This window comes from Melanerpes formicivorus, unplaced genomic scaffold, assembly GCF_026170545.1.
Source record: "Melanerpes formicivorus ecotype bairdi unplaced genomic scaffold, bMelFor1.0.p_v2 SCAF_8, whole genome shotgun sequence".
NCBI classification, from domain to species: Eukaryota; Metazoa; Chordata; class Aves; order Piciformes; family Picidae; genus Melanerpes; species Melanerpes formicivorus.
Genome location: NW_027142360.1, coordinates 21,778,466 through 21,797,423, shown reverse-complemented (window position 1 = coordinate 21,797,423; position 18,958 = coordinate 21,778,466). Strand labels below are relative to the sequence as shown.

The 18,958-nt window shown below is 45.7% G+C and overlaps 1 protein-coding gene across 6 annotated transcripts in view; it reads left to right on the top strand.

Annotated features, from left to right (window-relative positions):
- TCF20 (transcription factor 20) overlaps nt 1–18,958 on the top strand; it is a 139,583-nt gene that overhangs the window by 88,280 nt on the left and 32,345 nt on the right. For all 6 annotated transcript variants that reach the window (XM_068142591.1, XM_068142595.1, XM_068142594.1 and 3 more), the window contains one exon: nt 1,559–7,192. In XM_068142591.1, coding sequence (XP_067998692.1) covers nt 1,595–7,192 — 5,598 coding nt within the window. In that variant the 5' untranslated portion in view covers nt 1,559–1,594. The remainder of the gene's footprint in view (nt 1–1,558; nt 7,193–18,958) is intronic.

Below are 18,958 nucleotides of genomic sequence, written 5' to 3'. Positions count from 1 at the left end.
GTGTCCTGTGGCCCACACACAGAGTAGAAACCTGGAGATAACCAGGTTACCTTTCAGGGTAATCAGAGCCTTCAGTGAATAACATACATATTCATTAAAAAAAACCTAGGCTTGTAAGGCAGATGGGAAGAGGGCAATGTCAGGCAGTGCCTGAACCTCCTCATTTGTATGCCTGTTTTCTGGGGACTCTTTGATCTTCTACCTGAACAAAACTTTTCGGTGCAAAACTGCAATTCGGTTCTGAGTGAGTTCAGTTGAATGTGGCAAGGACAAAAGATAGCTAAATGAGAGAACTTAATGCAGGCAAGTCTTCCAGGAAGTCTCCAATCTGAGGAGTCAGAGTTCTGTTTCCTGGAAATGTGTAAGCATTGTCTTAACGTTTATTTAAAGGAAAGAAAATCTCTGGGTGGCTTTATCCAGTTTGATTTCAGGAAGAGAAAGCCACAAGGTGTTTCAGAAATGAAATGCTTTTGTAATTAATGTGAGTATTTAAATAATAACATGTAATATGCACATACTTATTCATTAGCATACTTGCCTTAATGCATCTAGCGATGTGTCAGGCTATTACAGAGGGACTAACCAGGGTCCCCAATCAATTGTGCAGCTGTGGTCCAGTCCTTGAGGATGAGTCATGATTCCACACACTGAATAATAGATTAGAGCACCTAAGGAAATGCACTTCAGGAAGGTCTCTTTAACAGTTGGTTATGTAAATGTAGATGATTGTACATGGTATTCCAAAAATACATGTTCTGGCTGACAAATCTTTTCAGTTAAGCTTCATTCAAGGTGATGTGAAGGTCTGAAGTGATGAAGGTGTAGACCCTTTTGCTCAAATAGAATGTAGTTGTTCTGACTTTCCATCCTTTAAAACAAAGCAAATGGGGGAAAAAACCCACCATGCATTGTCTTCCTGTGTTGGCTTTCACCTAGAGGCGTCACTGGAGCAGTCAGAACAGAGCATGAAGCAGATATCTTTTGAGTGTGCTGGTGCCCACTCTTTCAGAAGTTCCTGTAGGTGTATCTTGCTGTGAGCTTGGGTCAGTTATTTCTTGAGTGTTTTCTAACGGAGATGTTTCTCAGAGTGAAATGTGGGCTTTGGATGTCATTCCTACAGCAGATCCAAATGTGATTTTAGGACTGTTTCATGGTTCTTGTCATTGCATCCTTAAACATGGTAGCAAAATGCTTGATTACTCCCAGTATTAGCCATAGAGAACAGCTGGGGGATCAAGATTGTTCTCCTTTGCTTTACTATATATTGCTTTATTTCTTCAGGGGCACATAAACAGACTGTTAGTAAATGTCTGCAGGGAAATTGTAATGCTGAAAACATGCTCATGCTGGTAGTGGGTTACAAACTTCTATTTTCTTGTGATTCCTCTTACTTGCACTATCTAAAAGGTTGGGAAGTTGCAAGGGGATGCACACTGATGTACCAGAAAGCAGGAGACAAATACTAAATGTTAATTGCTATTAAAACAGTGAAATTGAGCACTGGTGTGACTGGAAATGTGGATGCTATACCTTTTTTTCTCTTTTTCTCCCCATTTAGGAGGGCTTTTGAGCTGCTGCTCTGCTGCTGAACAGCATGCAGTCCTTTCGGGAGCAAAGTAGTTACCACGGAAACCAGCAGAGCTACCCGCAGGAAGTGCACAGTTCATCCCGACTGGAAGAGTTCAGCCCCCGCCAGCAGGCCCAGATGTTCCAGAGCTTTGGAGGAGGTGCTGGCAGTGGACGTCGTGGAGCAGCAGGAGCCTCTACAGCAATGCCTGGTGAGAGCTCTGGCCATCAGAGCTACCAAGGTTTCAGAAAAGAAGCAGGAGAGTTTTACTATATGGCTGCCAACAAAGATCCAGTGGCATCAGGAGGGCAGCAGCCACCTCAGCGCAGGCCCTCTGGACCAGTACAGAGCTATGGGCCCCCTCAAGGGAGTAGCTTTGGGAGTCAGTATGGGAGTGAGGGACATGTGGGCCAGTTTCAAACACAGCACTCAACCCTTGGGGGTGTATCCCACTATCAGCAGGATTATACTGGTCCTTTTTCTCCAGGGAGTGCTCAGTATCAGCAGCAGACTTCTAGCCAGCAGCAGCAGGTGCAGCAGCTGAGACAGCAGATCTATCAGTCTCATCAGCCTTTACCCCAGGCTTCCAGCCAGTCTGCTTCTAGCACCTCACACTTGCAGCCAATGCAGCGTCCATCCAACCTGCCTTCCTCTGCTTCTGGGTACCAGTTACGAGTGGGCCAGTTCAGCCAACACTATCAGCCACCTTCATCGTCCTCCTCCTCCTCTTTCCCCTCCCCACAGCGTTTTGGCCAGTCAGGACAGAACTATGACGGAAGCTACAGCGTGAATTCTGGGTCGCAGTATGAAGGCCATGCTGTGGGTTCCAATGCACAGGCGTATGGGACCCAGTCAAACTACAGCTTTCAAAATCAACCAATGAAAAGCTTTGAGCAATCTAAGCTGCCCCAAAGTGGGCAACAGGGGCAGCAGCAGCAGCAGCATCCACCTCAGCACGTAATGCAGTATTCAAATGCTGCCACCAAGCTCTCTCTTCAAAGTCAAGTGGGACAGTACAGTCAGACTGAAGTTCCTGTAAGGTCACCAATGCAGTTCCATCAAAACTTCAGTCCAATCTCTAATCCATCTCCTGCTGCATCTGTGGTTCAGTCTCCAAGCTGCAGCTCTACCCCTTCTCCACTCATGCCTGGTGGGGAAAATATCCAGTGTGGGCAAGGCAACATGTCCATGGGTTCTAGAAACCGAATCCTGCAGATGATGCCTCAGCTTAGTCCTACACCATCTATGATGCCAAGCCCCAATGCCCATGCAGGGGGATTCAAGGGGTTTGGGCTGGAAGGATTGCAGGAAAAAAGGCTCACAGATCCAGGGCTGAGCAGCCTGAGTGCCCTTAGTTCTCAAGTGGCCAATCTGCCCAACACAGTCCAACACATGTTGCTCTCGGATGCCTTGGCACCTCAGAAGAAAAGTTCCAAAAGGTCATCTTCTTCAAAGAAGGGTGACAGCTGCACCAACTCAGAAGGCTCCCAGGCAGAGGAGCAGCTCAAGTCTCCTTTGGCAGAGTCCCTTGATGGTGGTTGTTCCAGTAGTTCAGAGGATCATGGGGAGAGGGTGAGACAGCTGAGTGGCCAGAGCACCAGCTCAGACACCACTTACAAAGGGGGTAATGTAGAGAGATCCAACTCCTCGCCAGCACAAGCCTCTCAGAATGAGCCGTCAAAACTCAGCAGCAGTCCTGCAGCTAGGGAAGATGTGGCATCTCCTGATGGGAAGGAAGCTGTGGTGGCTGTGGAAAATGCCCCAAAAGTGAACGAAAAGGCAGTTGGGGTGATTGTCTCCCGGGAAGCCATGGCAGGAAGAGTAGAAAAGTCAGGTGGGCAAGATAAACCTGCACAAGATGATACTTCCACAGCCACTCAGGCACCAGCTAGTGCTAGTTCAGTGAAAGAAGCTGGGCATACAGGGACACAGCCAGAAACCCAAGGAGGAAGCAAAGGAAGCAAGAGTGGAGATAACACTAACCATAATGGAGAGGGCAACAGCCAGCCTGGTCATGCAGTTGGGCCAAGTTTTCCTGCAAGAACAGAGCCTTCCAAATCTCCTGGCAGTGTAAGATACAGTTACAAGGATAATATAGCAGCTGGTATACAGAGGAATATTGGTGGCTTTCCACAGTATCCTTCTGGTCAAGACAAGGGGGATTTCCCAGGGCACAGTGAGCGCAAAGGCCGCAATGAGAAGTTCCCTAGCCTTCTACAGGAGGTCTTACAGGGGTACCATCATCACCCAGACAGAAGGTATTCTAGGAATGCACAGGAACATTCTGGGATGGCTGGGAGTTTGGAGGGAGCCATGAGGCCAAATATCTTAATTAGTCAGACCAATGAACTGACCAATAGAAGCTTATTAAATAAAAGCATGGGGTCTCTTCTGGAAGGCCCTCACTGGGGTCCTTGGGATAGGAAGTCTAGCAGTGCAGCTCCTGACATGAAGCAGATAAATCTAGCTGATTACCCCCTTGCTAGAAAGTTTGATATGGAGTCACAGTCTTCTGCCCATGAAGCAGGGACACTCTCAGAGAGGAGATCAGTGATCTGTGACATATCTCCATTAAGGCAACTTGTCAGAGATCCTGGCCCTCACCCAATGGGCCACATGGGTCCTGAGGGCAGAAGTGGAAGGAGTGAACGTCTTGCCCCTGGCTTGAGTCAGTCAGTAATACTCCCTGGGGGTTTAGTATCCATGGAAACAAAAATGAAAGCTCACAGTGGGCAAATAAAAGAAGAAGATTTTGAGCAGGCTAAGAGCTCAGCTAGTCTCAATAATAAAAAAACAGGAGACCATTGTCATCCTGCTGGCATCAAGCATGAATCTTTCAGAGGCAATGCAAGCCCTGGAGCTGCAGTCTCTGATGCTGCTCCAGACTACATTCCCCAGCAGGACAGCAGATCTACACAGATGAGACGAGCGCCTGGCAGAACTGGAAGCAGCAGGGGTAAATCACCTTCTCAATATCATGATCTTGCTGATAAGCTGAAAATGTCACCAGGCAGAAGCAGAGGCCCAGGGGCAGATCTGCATCACATGAACCCACACATGACACTATCTGAAAGAGTTAATAGGGCTTCCTTGCATTCTGCTTATCCTCAGAATTCAGAAGGCCCGTCTTTGGCTTCAGCATATCACGCAAATGCTAGGTCTCATGCTTATGGTGACCCTAACCAGAGCCTGAATTCCCAGTATCATTATAAGAGGCAGATATACCAGCAACAGCAAGAAGAATACAAAGATTGGGCAAGCAGCGCTGCTCAGGGTGTGATTGCTGCAGCTCAGCACAGGCAGGAAGGAGCAAGGAAGAGCCCAAGACAACAACAATTTCTGGATAGAGTAAGGAGTCCCTTAAAAAATGACAAGGATGGAATGATGTACCTTCAAGGGAGCTCTTACCATGATACTGGAAGTCAGGAGGCTGGGCGCTGCGTTATGGGGAGCGACGGCGCTCAGGGCAAATGCACCGAACTAAAACACGGCAACCAGAAGTTGCAGCATCATGAGTCCGGCTGGGACCTCTCTCGGCAGACTTCTCCTGCCAAAAGCGGTGGCCCTCTTGGAGCAGCCAACCAAAAAAGATTCTGTCCTCCAGAAAGCGATGGGCATCGCCGAGAGGAGTCTTCAGACTTGCCCAAGCCTAGTAACGCTATGCTCAGGCTCCCTGGCCAGGAAGATCCATCTCCTCAGAATCCATTAATTATGAGGAGGAGAGTCCGTTCTTTCATCTCTCCTATCCCTACCAAAAGACAACCACAGGACATGAAAAACAGTGGCGGTGAAGATAAAGGGCGATTGATGACTTCAGCAAAAGAAGCAGTCGATAAAACCTACAACTCCTATGCCCATTCATCTCAAAGCCAAGATGTCAGCAAGTCAGTTGCAAAGGGAGATTCCTTCAAGAACCTGCCAAGTCCCGATAACAGGAATTGTCCTGCCGTTTCCCTCACAAGCCCGGCTAAGACCAAAATACTGCCCCCAAGAAAGGGGCGAGGATTAAAACTGGAAGCTATTGTTCAAAAAATCACATCTCCCAACATTAGGAGAAGTGCTTCTACCAACAGTGCTGAAACTGGTGCAGATACTGTCACTCTGGATGACATCCTGTCCCTTAAGAGTGGACCCGAAGGAGGAAATGTGGCTGGTCATGGACCGGAGGCTGAGAAGAGAAAAGGAGAGATGTCAGATCAAGTGGGAGCAGCAAACCAGGATGCAGCTGGTGAAATAGCTCTTCCAAGATCTTCTGAAGAATGGCAAAGCAGTGAGGATGATAAAACCAAAAAAGATGTCCCTGAAACTGCCAGTGCTGGAAAAGAAGGAGCAGGATCCAGTGCAGCACCACCACCTTCTCAAAAATCAGGTGGCCAGGGAAGGTCTGATGGATCTGTAAGTGGAGCTGGATCTCTAACCTTTTCAGACTCAAAAACAATTTCTCCTTCCAGTGTGTTTACTTCTGAACCAAATCCAAAGTCTGAGGAAAAAGATGGAGATGTAACAAACATTTCGCCCAAGCCCGACGGATTCCCTCCAAAGGGATATTTTCCCTCTGGAAAGAAAAAGGGGAGGCCAATTGGGAGCGTGAACAAGCAGAAGAAGCAGCAACAGCAGCAGCAACAGCAGCAACTGCCACCACCCCCGCCACCCCCACCGGTACCATCACAGCCTTCAGAAGGGGTAGGTGGTGGTGAGCCAAAGCCGAAGAGGCAAAGGAGAGAGAGGCGAAAACCTGCAGCACAGCCACGGAAGAGGAAGCCTAGAAGGGCTGCTCCGATTGTGGAGCCTCAAGAACCAGAGATCAAGCTTAAATATGCCACTCAGTCCGTGGATAAAACGGACTCCAAGAATAAGTCCTTTTTCCCTTACATCCATGTGGTGAACAAGTGTGAATTAGGCGCAGTGTGCACAATCATTAACGCAGAGGAAGAGGAGCAGAACAAATTGGTGAGGGGTCGGAAAGGACAGAGGTCTTCAACGCCCCCTCCTAGCAATGCGGAAAGCAAAGCGCTGCCCACTTCAACTTTCATGCTGCAGGGCCCTGTAGTAACAGAGTCTTCTGTCTTGGGGCATCTGGTTTGCTGCCTGTGTGGCAAATGGGCCAGCTATCGTAACATGGGTGACCTCTTTGGTCCTTTCTACCCCCAGGATTATGCAGCCACCTTGCCCAAGAACCCACCTCCAAAGAGGGCCACAGAAGTGCAGAGCAAGGTCAAGGTACGGCACAAAAGTGCTTCTAATGGTTCCAAGACGGATACGGAAGAGGAGGAGGAACAGCAACAACAGAAGGAACAAAGAAGCCTAGCTGCTCATCCCCGCTTTAAGAGGCGGCACCGCTCTGAGGACTGTAGTGGAGCCTCTCGGTCACTTTCAAGGGGAGCTTCTTGTAAAAAAGCAACCACTGATGGTGGCAGTGGTGGTGAAAAGACTCCTTTGGACTCAAAACCCTCTATGCCCACTTCAGAAGGTGGCACTGAGCTGGAGTTACAAATTCCTGAACTACCTCTTGACAGCAATGAATTTTGGGTCCATGAGGGTTGTATTCTCTGGGCCAATGGGATCTACCTGGTCTGTGGCAGGCTCTATGGGCTGCAGGAAGCTGTGGAGATTGCAAAAGAGATGGTGAGTACCGAACCTTGCTATGCAGAATTTCACTTGTAGTATGCATGCCATTTGGAGTGCCATTTCCCCTTGTTTCATGTCTTAGGCGTTCATCTTTCATCTTAAAGCTCTAGTGGTGGCCTTTTGATGGTTTTGTTTGTAGCTCTGCCACACTTGATCAGGCATCAAAACAGCTGGATACTCATTACCTCCTAAAAGTCCTGGGTGGCCAAAGCCTTTCTCATGACTGCAGTGAGCTTTTTCTCTCTTTATCCTATTAAGTATTTCATGGCTTTAGGGCTCTTCTTGGAGTCCATACAATGAAAGGACGAGCGGCAACAGACACAGTTTGCAACAAAAATTCCACTTCACTATTAGGCAAAAAAATTTTACAGCAAGGATGGTCAAATATGAGATTGAGGAAGCAGGAATGACAGAGAAGCTGTGGAATATCAGTTCTTGGAGATGCACAAATGTGACTGGGCAAGGCTCTGCAAAGTCTGAAGCTTTCAAAGTTGGCTCTGCTTTCAGCAGGGATTCATTCTAACCGAAGTTACTCTGTGACCGTAACACATTGCACACTGTAGGAGAATTTGCAGTGCTTATCAAATAAGGTGGGTAGGGTGGAATCACACAGAAGTATGTAAGAAGAAGTATGTAAGTGAAATTTTAGTATGGGCTTAGTATTGATGAATTCAGTATGAATTATATCACAGATCATACTGACTTTCTTCAGAATGCAAGTATACCATGAGTGAGAAAATGTGTAAGACTAAAGCAGGGACAAAGGGAGAGCTGTCTTCAGCTCCACCTGGTCATGGATGGAGACACTCACTAGTCTTAATTCTTGAGACAGAGGCTGCCACTTTAAAACATAGTTGTATGGGTTTTGCCATCATCAGTATGTTGCATCCCTTTATTTATGGTTACCTTTTGCATTATGCTTCCTGTCCTGGACCCAGGCCATGGAAGGGGCACTAGACTGCTTTTTCCTGTTGCTTTCAGATTTTTCCTTTTCTTAAGAGAGTGAGGATCACATTTTTTATCTTCTCTTGGCTCTGTATTGTTACATACAGTGCACTCGTTTCCTCCCCATGAGCTTTTCTCTTCAGATTTGATTCCTGGCTTGTTCTGCATTTTCACTCACTGTTCTTTGACAGTAATTACATGCTTCTTTGCCCTAACTTGATTTGGCCTGCATTCTTGTTTCTAGCCTCTCATTAAACAAAGTCAGTTAATTTCATTTGGTTTTCATCGAGCTGTGCCTGCATGCTTGTTCTGATGCAACTGCTGAATTTCTCTTGTATCTGATAATTGCAAGCTTTCTTTCAGGATCTCCACCACCATTCTGCTCACAATGTGGCCGTGTCTTGTTCACCAGTAGTTTGAATTTTGATTGCAGATTTATCCCTTTTTCCTGTTTTCAGGGCGTGTCCTTCAGTTATGATCCTTGCTCTCCCAGTAGCAAGTGTCTTCTCTGCAAGGTCTTGAACTGCTCCTTTTGTGTTCATGTCCCTGCAACAGGCGTTTGCCTAGCAGAAAAAAGCTACACTGATAGTAGCAAGTTAGAGCTTTGCATGTTATTTGTCACCGAGTTCTTTCTCTGCATAGGATCTTGATGACTTCCTGGCTGATTACTCTTCCCTTTATCACTTTCTTCCAACTGTTAGATAAATTCGTTTTGTGAAAAGATTATCACCATATTTTGTTTTCCCCCCAAACCCTTTCATCCACCCCTATGGCATCACGTGAGAACATCTCCTTGAGCCTTGTGTCCTCTCCTGCTACCTCTTTGCACTTGGCTCAACTTCTAGCTGTTCTTTTCCCTCGTAGTGGCTGTAGACATGAGTGTTTGCTGGGGTTTAATATTTAGGTTTTGAAAAAGAAGTACACAAAATGTCTGTGGCTTCTCCTGCTTTTGCAACTCTCTCTTGATTTCCTTTTCCCCCTTTTTTTTAAATCTCAGAAGTCTCTGAATGCATTGCCTGGTGCTCTTGTCCTCCGCTGTGGCTTCAATTGTGCTCTGCTACAATTGTAATCAATGTTTACAGCGATCTCTTCCTAGCTAAAGTTCAGACCCAGTACTCCATTTTCCTTTCCCTGTCAGCTACGTTTGTCACTACCAGCTGTGCTGCTCTTGAAGTCTTGTTCCACCTTTGTTTCCCATCTGTGTCCTCTTTTGATTACTTCCTTTCTTTACAGGTTTTTTCCCCACAGAGGCTATTGTTCATTACTCCCAGCTTTTTGTGGGGCGTTCACTGAAGTTCTGCTTGTGCTTTCCTTCCCTTTATCCCAGAATGTGGTGCTTTTAGGGAGTTCTTGGTAATTTGATTGTTTTTTTTTCCCCAGAGTCTTGTAGAGCTTGCCTTCTGTTCCAAATTTTTATTCTTCTACCACAGACTTTATTCTTGAATTCATGGTGGCTTCTCAGACTCTTCACTTTAAAACATGGCTTTTAATCTACGTCATCCTTAATCCATAGTCTGCCACCATGTCCTGATTTTCCTGTCAGTCAGATTCACAGTCTTACTCTATTTTTAAAATGATTTCTTCTTAATCCTCCCTATTTAAGGCTGTAAGAAATACTGCTTACTTTCTGTGTATGAGAGGTAATACACAGCCTTCGAGTGCTCTCTGCTCTTCTCTCTGGGTCCGTATTTAATCTGGTTGTAAGACTCTCAACTTTCAGAGGCAGGGACTGTTTTCTTGTCTGTGCTTAGTTTCTGTTATGCCTTAAACACAGTAACAGGTGGCCTGGCTAAGTATTGGCCTCTTCTGCATGACATCCATAAGAGTAATCCGTCTTTCTCATTCACCTGTCACAGATAACAACACCGATTTTTCTCCTAGCGTTACTTTCCCTTAACCTTTTAATCCTATGGTAGCAAATTGTAGTGCTGTATTCTTCTCTGGCAGCAGAATATCCTCTCTTCCTCAGCTAGGAGAGGGTTACATGTAACACAAAGGTGGCAGGCCCAGGGCGTTCAGACGTGTACCTGCCAGAAGCCATCCCCAGGCAGTGGAAAGGCTCTGTTGAGCTAGACTCTTCTGCCCCACTGCCTGAGGAAAGCCTTCTGGCTCAGCCAGCCAATTTCCTGCTTGTCGCATGCGCTTGCTCTTTACCTCTTCCTTGCTTTGCAAGTGCTTTTTGTTCTGTCTGACCTGCAGTTTGTCAGTGTAAGTGTCCTGGAAAAGCAGATGTGCACACCATAATGCTTGCTAACAGAAGAAAGCAGACAGATATGTGCACAGGCATGCAGGAATGTAGGTCTTCAATTTGGTCTGGGGTAAGGAAAGATGTTAGCTTATGGCATATGAAGGGTCATGAGCCTGGATGTGAATAATTCATGTATGTAACACATTCTGTTCAAATTAAATACTGCCATAATTCAAAAATCTACTTAAACTGCTCATAATACCCACAAAGGGCAAGTGTGCACCAAACTTTAACTAAATCCATACCACTGAGTTGAAATATTTCCTGTAGAGGTCTGGTTCTGTTGTTGCTTTTAGGCAGCATCCTAGTAGGGAAAAAGAAACTGAAACTTCCAGTCATAAAGACCATAAACCATTGAACTGTGATGTGTGGGTAACCTGAGTAACCTGCCCTACCTACATTTCTTCTTGCACAATCTCAACTGAGGTTTTTTTTAATCACATGGAAGCTTGCTTTTGTTTTATTTTTTTAACCTTCCAAACACCTCTGCTCCTTTGCCCTTAAGAATCAGGAGGGAATTTGAGGTGTTTTTCTTGCTTAAGTTTTCTGTTACTCTGTATGACTAAATATCTGTGTCTTACAGCTTTTTCCTGAGAACAGCCCCATAGTCCATCTCAAGGAAAGCTCTAGAAGATTCTGACTGTATTATCTTATAAGCAGGAATCCAGCTGGTTTCTGAAGTGCTAGAATCAGCTCTCCTTAAAGGCAAAAAGGTGGCTCTGGACACTCTTAGACTCCTTGGTTCTGAGAATACAAATAGCATCAAATTAATTGGGCTGCTTTGGATGCAGAATGGCTTAATCTTCCTTATTTTGAGGTTCAAATCAGGTACCTCAGCAGATGGAGCTACCTGCTAAGTAGTCTGTCTGTCTTGAACTGCTTTGTAAACCACAGTGAGGGCACTGGCTGGTCTTCTTGCAGTTACACATTTTTGTTTCCAAGGCTATTGAGATCTTGAACTGAACAAATGCCTTCTCCCTAGCTCTGGGTGATCCTCTTGCCTGTAGATGCGTTCTTTCAAATATTGAAGGTGGCCAGACACACAGTTTTCGATTAAAGCAGTTTCTGAGTGCTTTGGCATAAAATCTTTGTCTTATAATACTAGCAATATTACAGCAGATAATTCTGCAACTGGTTTGAAAATCCATATTCTTCCTCTTGAGAATTTTTGGTTTCTCATTAGTCATGCCCACCATTTCTTTGCATCTGTAACAGTCGTGTGCAGCTTGTTCTAAATACCCTTTAAGGAAACCCGTTTCTTACCTTGTTTGTCTTCTCTTTGTTTTCCTAGTCATAAGAAAATTATTTTCACACAAGCTGAAAGCTTAGTTACCTTTGAAACTGGCAAAATTATAAAGTCACTGGTAGTTGTTAGGAGACTTAATGTGCAGAAGAATCAATGGTCTTTTGTTCTCAGTATTACATTTTTCAAAAGCTATAAGGGAAGAGAACAAAGCAGAGAACATTCTTTGTGTTGAGTTGCAGGATCTGAGAAGATAGTTTTACTATTGTTGTCTAAAACTCTGGTCACTGGGAAGTGTTACTCTGTTCCTTGGAATCTTTTTTATAAAACTCTTTTTTTTTTTTACCCCCCCTAAGGAAGAGGCTCTGGCCTGGCACTGGTGGTATTTGTGGCTTTCTTGGGTTGGTTTTCGTTCCTCCACCGTCCTTGTCAGAATTGACCTTGAGGCAGGTAAATCTAGCTCTTGCTTCTGCTGATAGTGCTCTGTGGAAGGAATACTTGTTTATCCCCCTTTCAAAGATACCTTTTAAAAGGTCTAAAGAATTCAATATTTTCCTCAAGTCTTTGCTTCATTTCCCATTTCAGATATCTTTTTAATCCTTGTATGTGGAAAGAAGTCCTTTCAACTCCTTTTCCTGTGTTGCTTCTTATTGAAAGGATCGTCTTGGGTTTCAGGCAGGAGAATTTTAGAATAGCAAGTGGTGAAGGGTGAAATCTGCCCATGATCTCCTGTTACACTGTAGGAGATTCTGGGCTTTCTCTCAGCAATCTGGGGCTGTCCAACTGCATGGATTCTTTCAAAACTGCCAGGGGAGGTTCAGGCTGGAGGTCAGGAGGAAGTTTTACACAGAGAGAGTGATTGCCCATTGGAATGGGCTGCCCGGGGAGGTGGTGGAGTTGCCATCGCTGGAGGTGTTCAGGAGGAGACTTGACAGGGTGCTTGGTTGCATGGGTTAGTTGGTTGGGTTGTGTTGGATGATAGGTCGGACGCGATCATCTTGAAGGTCTCTTCCAACCTGGTTTATTCTATTCTATTCTAAAACCTTCTGCTTACCAAAAGAGGAGAAATCTACACACTTTAGGACAGGTAGAACAAGCCTGTTCCTAAGATCACTCTGACTTTGGGGAAGGTTCTTAAATCCATATGTGTGCTCACAGAAGTTCAGAACTTCAGTGCATGTCTCTTTCTCTCGAAATTGATGCTTCAGTATTTGAACTTTTCATTACTGTTGAGCAGTGGCATCTTTCTGGCTCATTTTGAATGTGCCTTTGTTAGTTTGTAGGGCTTGGAGATAGGTTTGCTTATGCTATCCAGATTTCATGGAGAAAAGCTTTTGGTTCCATACAAAGTTGGTTTTGACTACTTAAGACTCCTGCTAGTTGATCTCTCATAGTATCTTATCAGTGGCAATCTGTACCATAGAGGAAATGAGGATTGCCTATCTATAATATCTTGTTCACTCAGTTGCTTTCATAGAAACATTTTCTTCTGTTTACTGATCTGGACCCAAGTTGTAAATTGGCTAGAGAAATGTGTCTAGAGAGATCACTAAGACTGGAGCTATTTACATTCTCAGATCTGGGAAATCAAAGCTTCACAAAGATGCTCCTACACGCAGTAAATAATTGCTTTCAAAAGGTTCCTAACTGTGTGGCTAATCAGATGCCTAAGCTGAGCAATCACTGTGAGCTGAGAAACGTGTGGAAGGTTATAGCTACTTTGGGCAAAACAAAGCAAAACTGTTTATAGGCCAAGAAACCCAAGTAGTGTAGGGCCATGAGTCTAAAGGTGTGGGTTTGTTCTGCATGTCTGCTGTGGCTCAAGTGTGCTTTGCTATCTCCTAAGTCAGGCTACGAGTGAGTTTGTGTCAAGGGGGGTGATTCTGCATTATCCTCTTTGCAAGCTGTTTGCTCCCACTGTTTCCCTTGTGCTAGATTTACCAACTGTGCATTTGCACAGTGGGTTGATTTTTAGCTAGCTAATCCATCAGAAGACTTGCTTGGGGTGGGAGAATCTTTGTTTCCAGATCAGCCATCTGAATCCGCTTATTCTCTGAACCGTGTTTGCTGCATCTGATAGGTAGGGCCCTTTCCCCTGGTAATTATAACCATTAGATCAAGTTAGTCATACCACAAAATTGTGCACAGGCAACATCCACCACTTGAAATGTTTTAGACCCACAGTGCTGCTCTTTCTAAGCATTGGGAGATGAATGCTGACCTTTTAGTCATTATCCTTGTTTTCAGAGAAGAAAAATGTGCAGAACCTGACTTTTTTTTTTGTCTCTCCAAAAAAACCCTCAAGTGAAGTTCTGCATTAGGTCAGAGTTCAGCTGAAATAATAATCTGCTGCTTCAAAGACCACATGCCTGACAAACACAGCAAAGAAAACTTGTATTTCTTATACCCAGCCCTGCAAGAGTAGGGAGAAATTTCCAGAGGAGGAAGAAGTGACACTGGAGCTTGTTAATTTTTCACTGTGGAGAGAGGGAAACCAGTGAAGAATCTGAAACCTGCCTATCAGCAGTAGCTGAAAAGGGGGTGTATCGAGATGCATTGCTTATTTTTGTCTCTGACAACAGCTTTTAGTATGCTTTAACCCCTCAAGTGAAGAATGCCACAGAATCTTGAGGTATCTTCCACAATTACCTTTAAAGTGGTTGAGTTCTTGATTTTCATTGATAGTCTGTATCCAAACACCTAGTTGCCTGAGCTGGATGTGTGCTCTTTCTTGAAGACAGGCCTGTCCTTTAGTAGAATAGTTGGGTATTCATTTTCATTCCTCAGGAAATGGCAGCATCTTTAATATTCTTCCACAGCATTACAAAAATAAGCATGAAATTTTGGGTGGAGAAGAAATTCTGAAAGACAGGCTGAATAATGAACTTCAGATTCTGTTTTCTCAGAAAGGCATTGCCATCTGCTGTGCTACTGAAACTCTCTGTTGTCATGACTCCTGGTCTGCAAGAATGTGCCACCACAGGGATGAGAACCTGGTAGGAGCCCCTGTTGTATCTCAGTTCCTTGCCTTCCTCTGGTAGGGACTAGAAGTGTGAATGACTAGTACTACAGCACTTTGTAGCTCACAGCAGTTCTTTATACTGGTATCACAAGCTTTGAATGCTGAAGAGGCGAGCAGACAGCATCCAGATCTACATTTCTGATGGGCACATTTCAATATCTGGAGTGACTGGCAGCCATTAATTACATCTGTGAAATGAAACTGGTTTTCCTTGGCTTTGTTGTGAGCAGAAATCAGGCAAAAGTGATGCAGGGTATTGGTGGTCATGGATTGTAAATCACTGAATCACAGAATGAATCAGGTTGGAAGGAACCCTATACTGGGAGCAGGGAAGTCATTGTGCCCCTGTACTCTGCATTGGTTAGGCTGCACCTTGAGTACTGTGTCCAGTTCTGGGCCCCTCAGTTTAAGAAGGACATTGAAACACTTGAACGCGTCCAGAGAAGGGCAACAAGGCTGGGGAGAGGCCTTGAGCACAGCCCTGTGAGGAGAGGCTGAGGGAGCTGGGATTGTTTAGCCTGGAGAAGAGGAGGCTCAGGGGGGACCTCATTGCCCTCTACAACTACCTGAAGGGTGGTTGTAGCCAGGAAGGGGTTGGTCTCTTTTCCCAGGCTAGCAGCACCAGAACAAGGGGACACAGTCTCAAGCTGTGCCAGGGGAGGTTTAGGCTGGAGGTGAGGAGAAAGTTCTTCACCGAGCGAGTTGTTTGTCATGGGAATGTGCTGCGCAGGGAGGTGGTGGAGTCCCCATCCCTGGCGGTGTTCAAGAGGAGATTGGACGTGGCACTTGGTGCCATGGTTTAGTAGTCATGGGGTCTGTGTTCATAGGTTGGACTCGATGATCCTTGAGGTCTCTTCCAACCTTAGTTATACTGTGATACTGTGAAATCTCCAACTAGATCAGGTTCTTCAGGGCCTCATCAAGTTTGATCTTGAATGTCTCCAGGAACGGGGCCTCACAATGGCAGGGAGTACAGTTTGCTTGAGGTCCCAAACATAAAGAGGATACTGGGAAAAGAGGAAAGACTTCTCCAGTGTCAGCCTTTAGCCATGGGGACAGAGAAAAGATGAAGGGTAGGTAGGGAAGTAATGTTTGTGCATCTTTACTAGCCAACTCCTTTGTCATTAGCTTATTCCAAAGCATGGCCATCATGTCTGTGCTTCTGCATGTTCTGATATTTTCCCTTTTGCCTAGCATGTGGAGTGAGGAAAGCAGAAAATAGATTTACTAACAATAGAGTGTTGGGAAAGAATAGGCTGTTTAACCACTTTAATTAGTTGTAGCCAGGAGCACTGGAAAGTTGTATGTGAAAAGGAGCTCGCTCATTCCACAGCTGTGGCCTTCCTATAAAGCATCAGGGATCCTTGCAATCCATGCACGAGTTTAGTGTAAAAATACGGTCAAGTCATTGGAATTTCTGCGAAGCTCTTCCAGATGTGAACAGGACCTTCCCTGCACAGGAGGCTTCTAAACAAAGCTTTAGAACTTCTTGGCTATCCACAAGCTCACACAATCCTTTCTGTAAGGGTTTTGTTGCCTGTTCCTGTAGAGATGCCAAACTCTTGCTAAATTCTCAATAGCTGGTGAAGGCAATCCATTTATGTGTCATTTCAGCTTGGATCTTTGTAAGCTCTGCTGGCCAAAGGGTTAGGTTGTTGTGCTGTTTGTGTTTTGTTAAACTCAACTAACTTTTTTAAACTTCAGACTAATTCCAGATGGTATTCAGTTGAGCTCTTACCTCTTTAACCTCACGAGAAGAATAGTATCTGGCCTGCATGAAGAACAGTGTGGCCAGCAGGAGCAGGGAGGTCATTCTGCCCCTGTACACTGCACTGGTTAGGCCACACCTCGAGTACTGTGTCCAGTTCTGGGCCCCTCAGTTTAGGAAGGATGTTGACTTGCTGGAACGAGTCCAGAGAAGAGCAACAAAGTTGGTGAGGGGTTTGGAACACAAGCCCTATGAGGAGAGACTGAGGGAGCTGGGGTTGCTCAGCCTGGAGAAGAGGAGACTCAGGGGTGACCTTATCACTCTACAACTACCTGAAGGGAGGTTGTAGACAGGCTGATGATGGTCTCTTCTCCCAGGCAGCCAGTACCAGAACAAGAGGACACAGTCTCAGGCTGCGCCAGGGGAGGTTCAGGTTGGATGTTAGGAAGAAGTTCTATACAGAAAAAGTGATTGCGCTATGGAACGGGTTGCCTGGGGAGGTGGTGGAGTCGCTGTCATTGAAGGTGTTCAGAAGGAGACTTGATGGGGTGCTTGGTGCCATGGGTTAGCTGTTTGGGTGGGTTGGATTGGTTGATGTGTTGGACACGATGATCTTGAAGGTCTCTTCCAACCTGGTTTGGTTTATTCTAATAAAGTTTATTCTAATCATAGTATCATTCAGGGTTGGAAGGGACCACAAGGATCATCTAGTTCCAACCCCCCTGCCATGGGCAGGGACACCCCACACTAGATCAGGCTGGCCAGAGCCTCGTCCAGCCTGGGCTTAAACACTTCCAGGGATGGGGCCTCGACCACCTCCCTGGACAACCCATTCCAGGGTTTCACCACTCTCATGGTGAAGAACCTCCTCCTCATATCCAGCCTGAATCTCCCCACCTCCAGCTTCATTCCATTCCCCCTAGTCCTATCACTACCTGAGATCCTGAGAAGTCCTTCCCCAGCCTTCCTGTAGGCCCCCTTCAGATACTGGAAGGCCACAATTAGGTCACCTCAGAGCCTTCTCAATGCCACTATGCCACTAACCAGCCACTAACTAAGCCACTAAGAATGCCACTAACAAGTGTTGAAGGGCTACTCAAGAAGTTTATTGTGCTCTACACCTCTGAATTTAGAATGGTCTGTGTTTGCATATCTGCTTAGTTGTCATCAACCTGTAGAAGTATTTCCCATGATTTGGGGGAAAAAAAAAACCTTCTTACCAAACTGACCAAGCAAAGATTGAGAAGAGGTTAATTTCTGAAAGTAAGAATTCATTGCTTTCTGTGACACCATGCTGCAGGGATTATTAGAATTCTATCTTTTGTAAGGCTTTTTAAATTAAAAAACAGAAGTTACAGTTTCCCTATTTTATTTTTAAAGTAAACATTTTCCTGAATCCTTTGATCACTGAATAAGCAAAAATAATACTGCAGCTAGAGGAATGTTCGACCACTCATAACTACAGGAAAGCTCTGCAAACACTGCAATGCAAACCAGGGTGATAAAAAGCTGTATGTAAGCATTGGGGATTTGTGCCATAGCCAGACTGGGGGGGAGGAATGGTGCAGGCAAACCAAGGTGATAAAAAGCTGTATGTAAGCATTGGGGATCTGTGCCATGGCCGGACTGGGGTGTAGGAATGGTGCAGGCAAAACTTGAGACACTTACTGGTGGTGGTGTGCAGGCCTAGCAAAATACAATAGCAAGCAGATTTTAAGCCTTTTTTTCCTCTTTTCAAAAGTAAAATCTCATCTATCTGCCCATTATAAGCCTGGTTACATAACCCAAGCGTCTTTCATTATTATTAGAGAAATATCACAGTATCACCAAGGTTGGAAGAGACCTCGAGGATCATCGAGTCCAACCTGTCACCACAGACCTTATGACTAGACCATGACACCAAGTGCCACATCCAGTCTCCTCCTGAACACCTCCAGGGATGGTGACTCCACCACCTTCCCAGGCAGCCCATTCCAATGACGAATGACTCTCTTGGTGAAGAACTTTCTCCTCACCTTGAGTCTAAACCTCCCCTGGCACAGCTTGAGACTGTGTCCTCTTGTTCTGGTGCTGGTTGCCTGGGAGAAGAGACCAACCCCGTCCCAGCTACAACCACCTTTCAGGTAGTTGTAGAGGGCAATGAGGTCTCCCCTGAGCCTCCTCTTCTCCAGGCTAAACAATCCCAGCTCCCTCAGCCTCTCCTCACAGGGCTGTGCTCAAGGCCTTTCACCAACCTTTTTGCCCTTCTCTGGACACATTCAAGTGTTTCGATGTCCTTCTTAAACTGAGGGGCCCAGAACTGGACACAGGACTCAAGGTGCGGCCTAACCAGTGCAGTGTACAGGGCAACAATGACTTCCCTGCTCCTGCTGGCCACACTATTCCTAATGCAGGCCAGGATGCCTCTTGGTTGCCTGGGCACACTGCTGGCTCATGTTCAGCTTACCATCGACCAGTACCCCCAGGTCTCTCTCTACCTGGCCGCTCTCCAGCCACTCTGACCCCAGCCTGTAGCTCTGCATGGGGTTGTTGTGGCCAATGTGCAGAACCCAGCACTTGGATGTGATAAATCTCATGCCCTTGGCCTCTGCCCATCT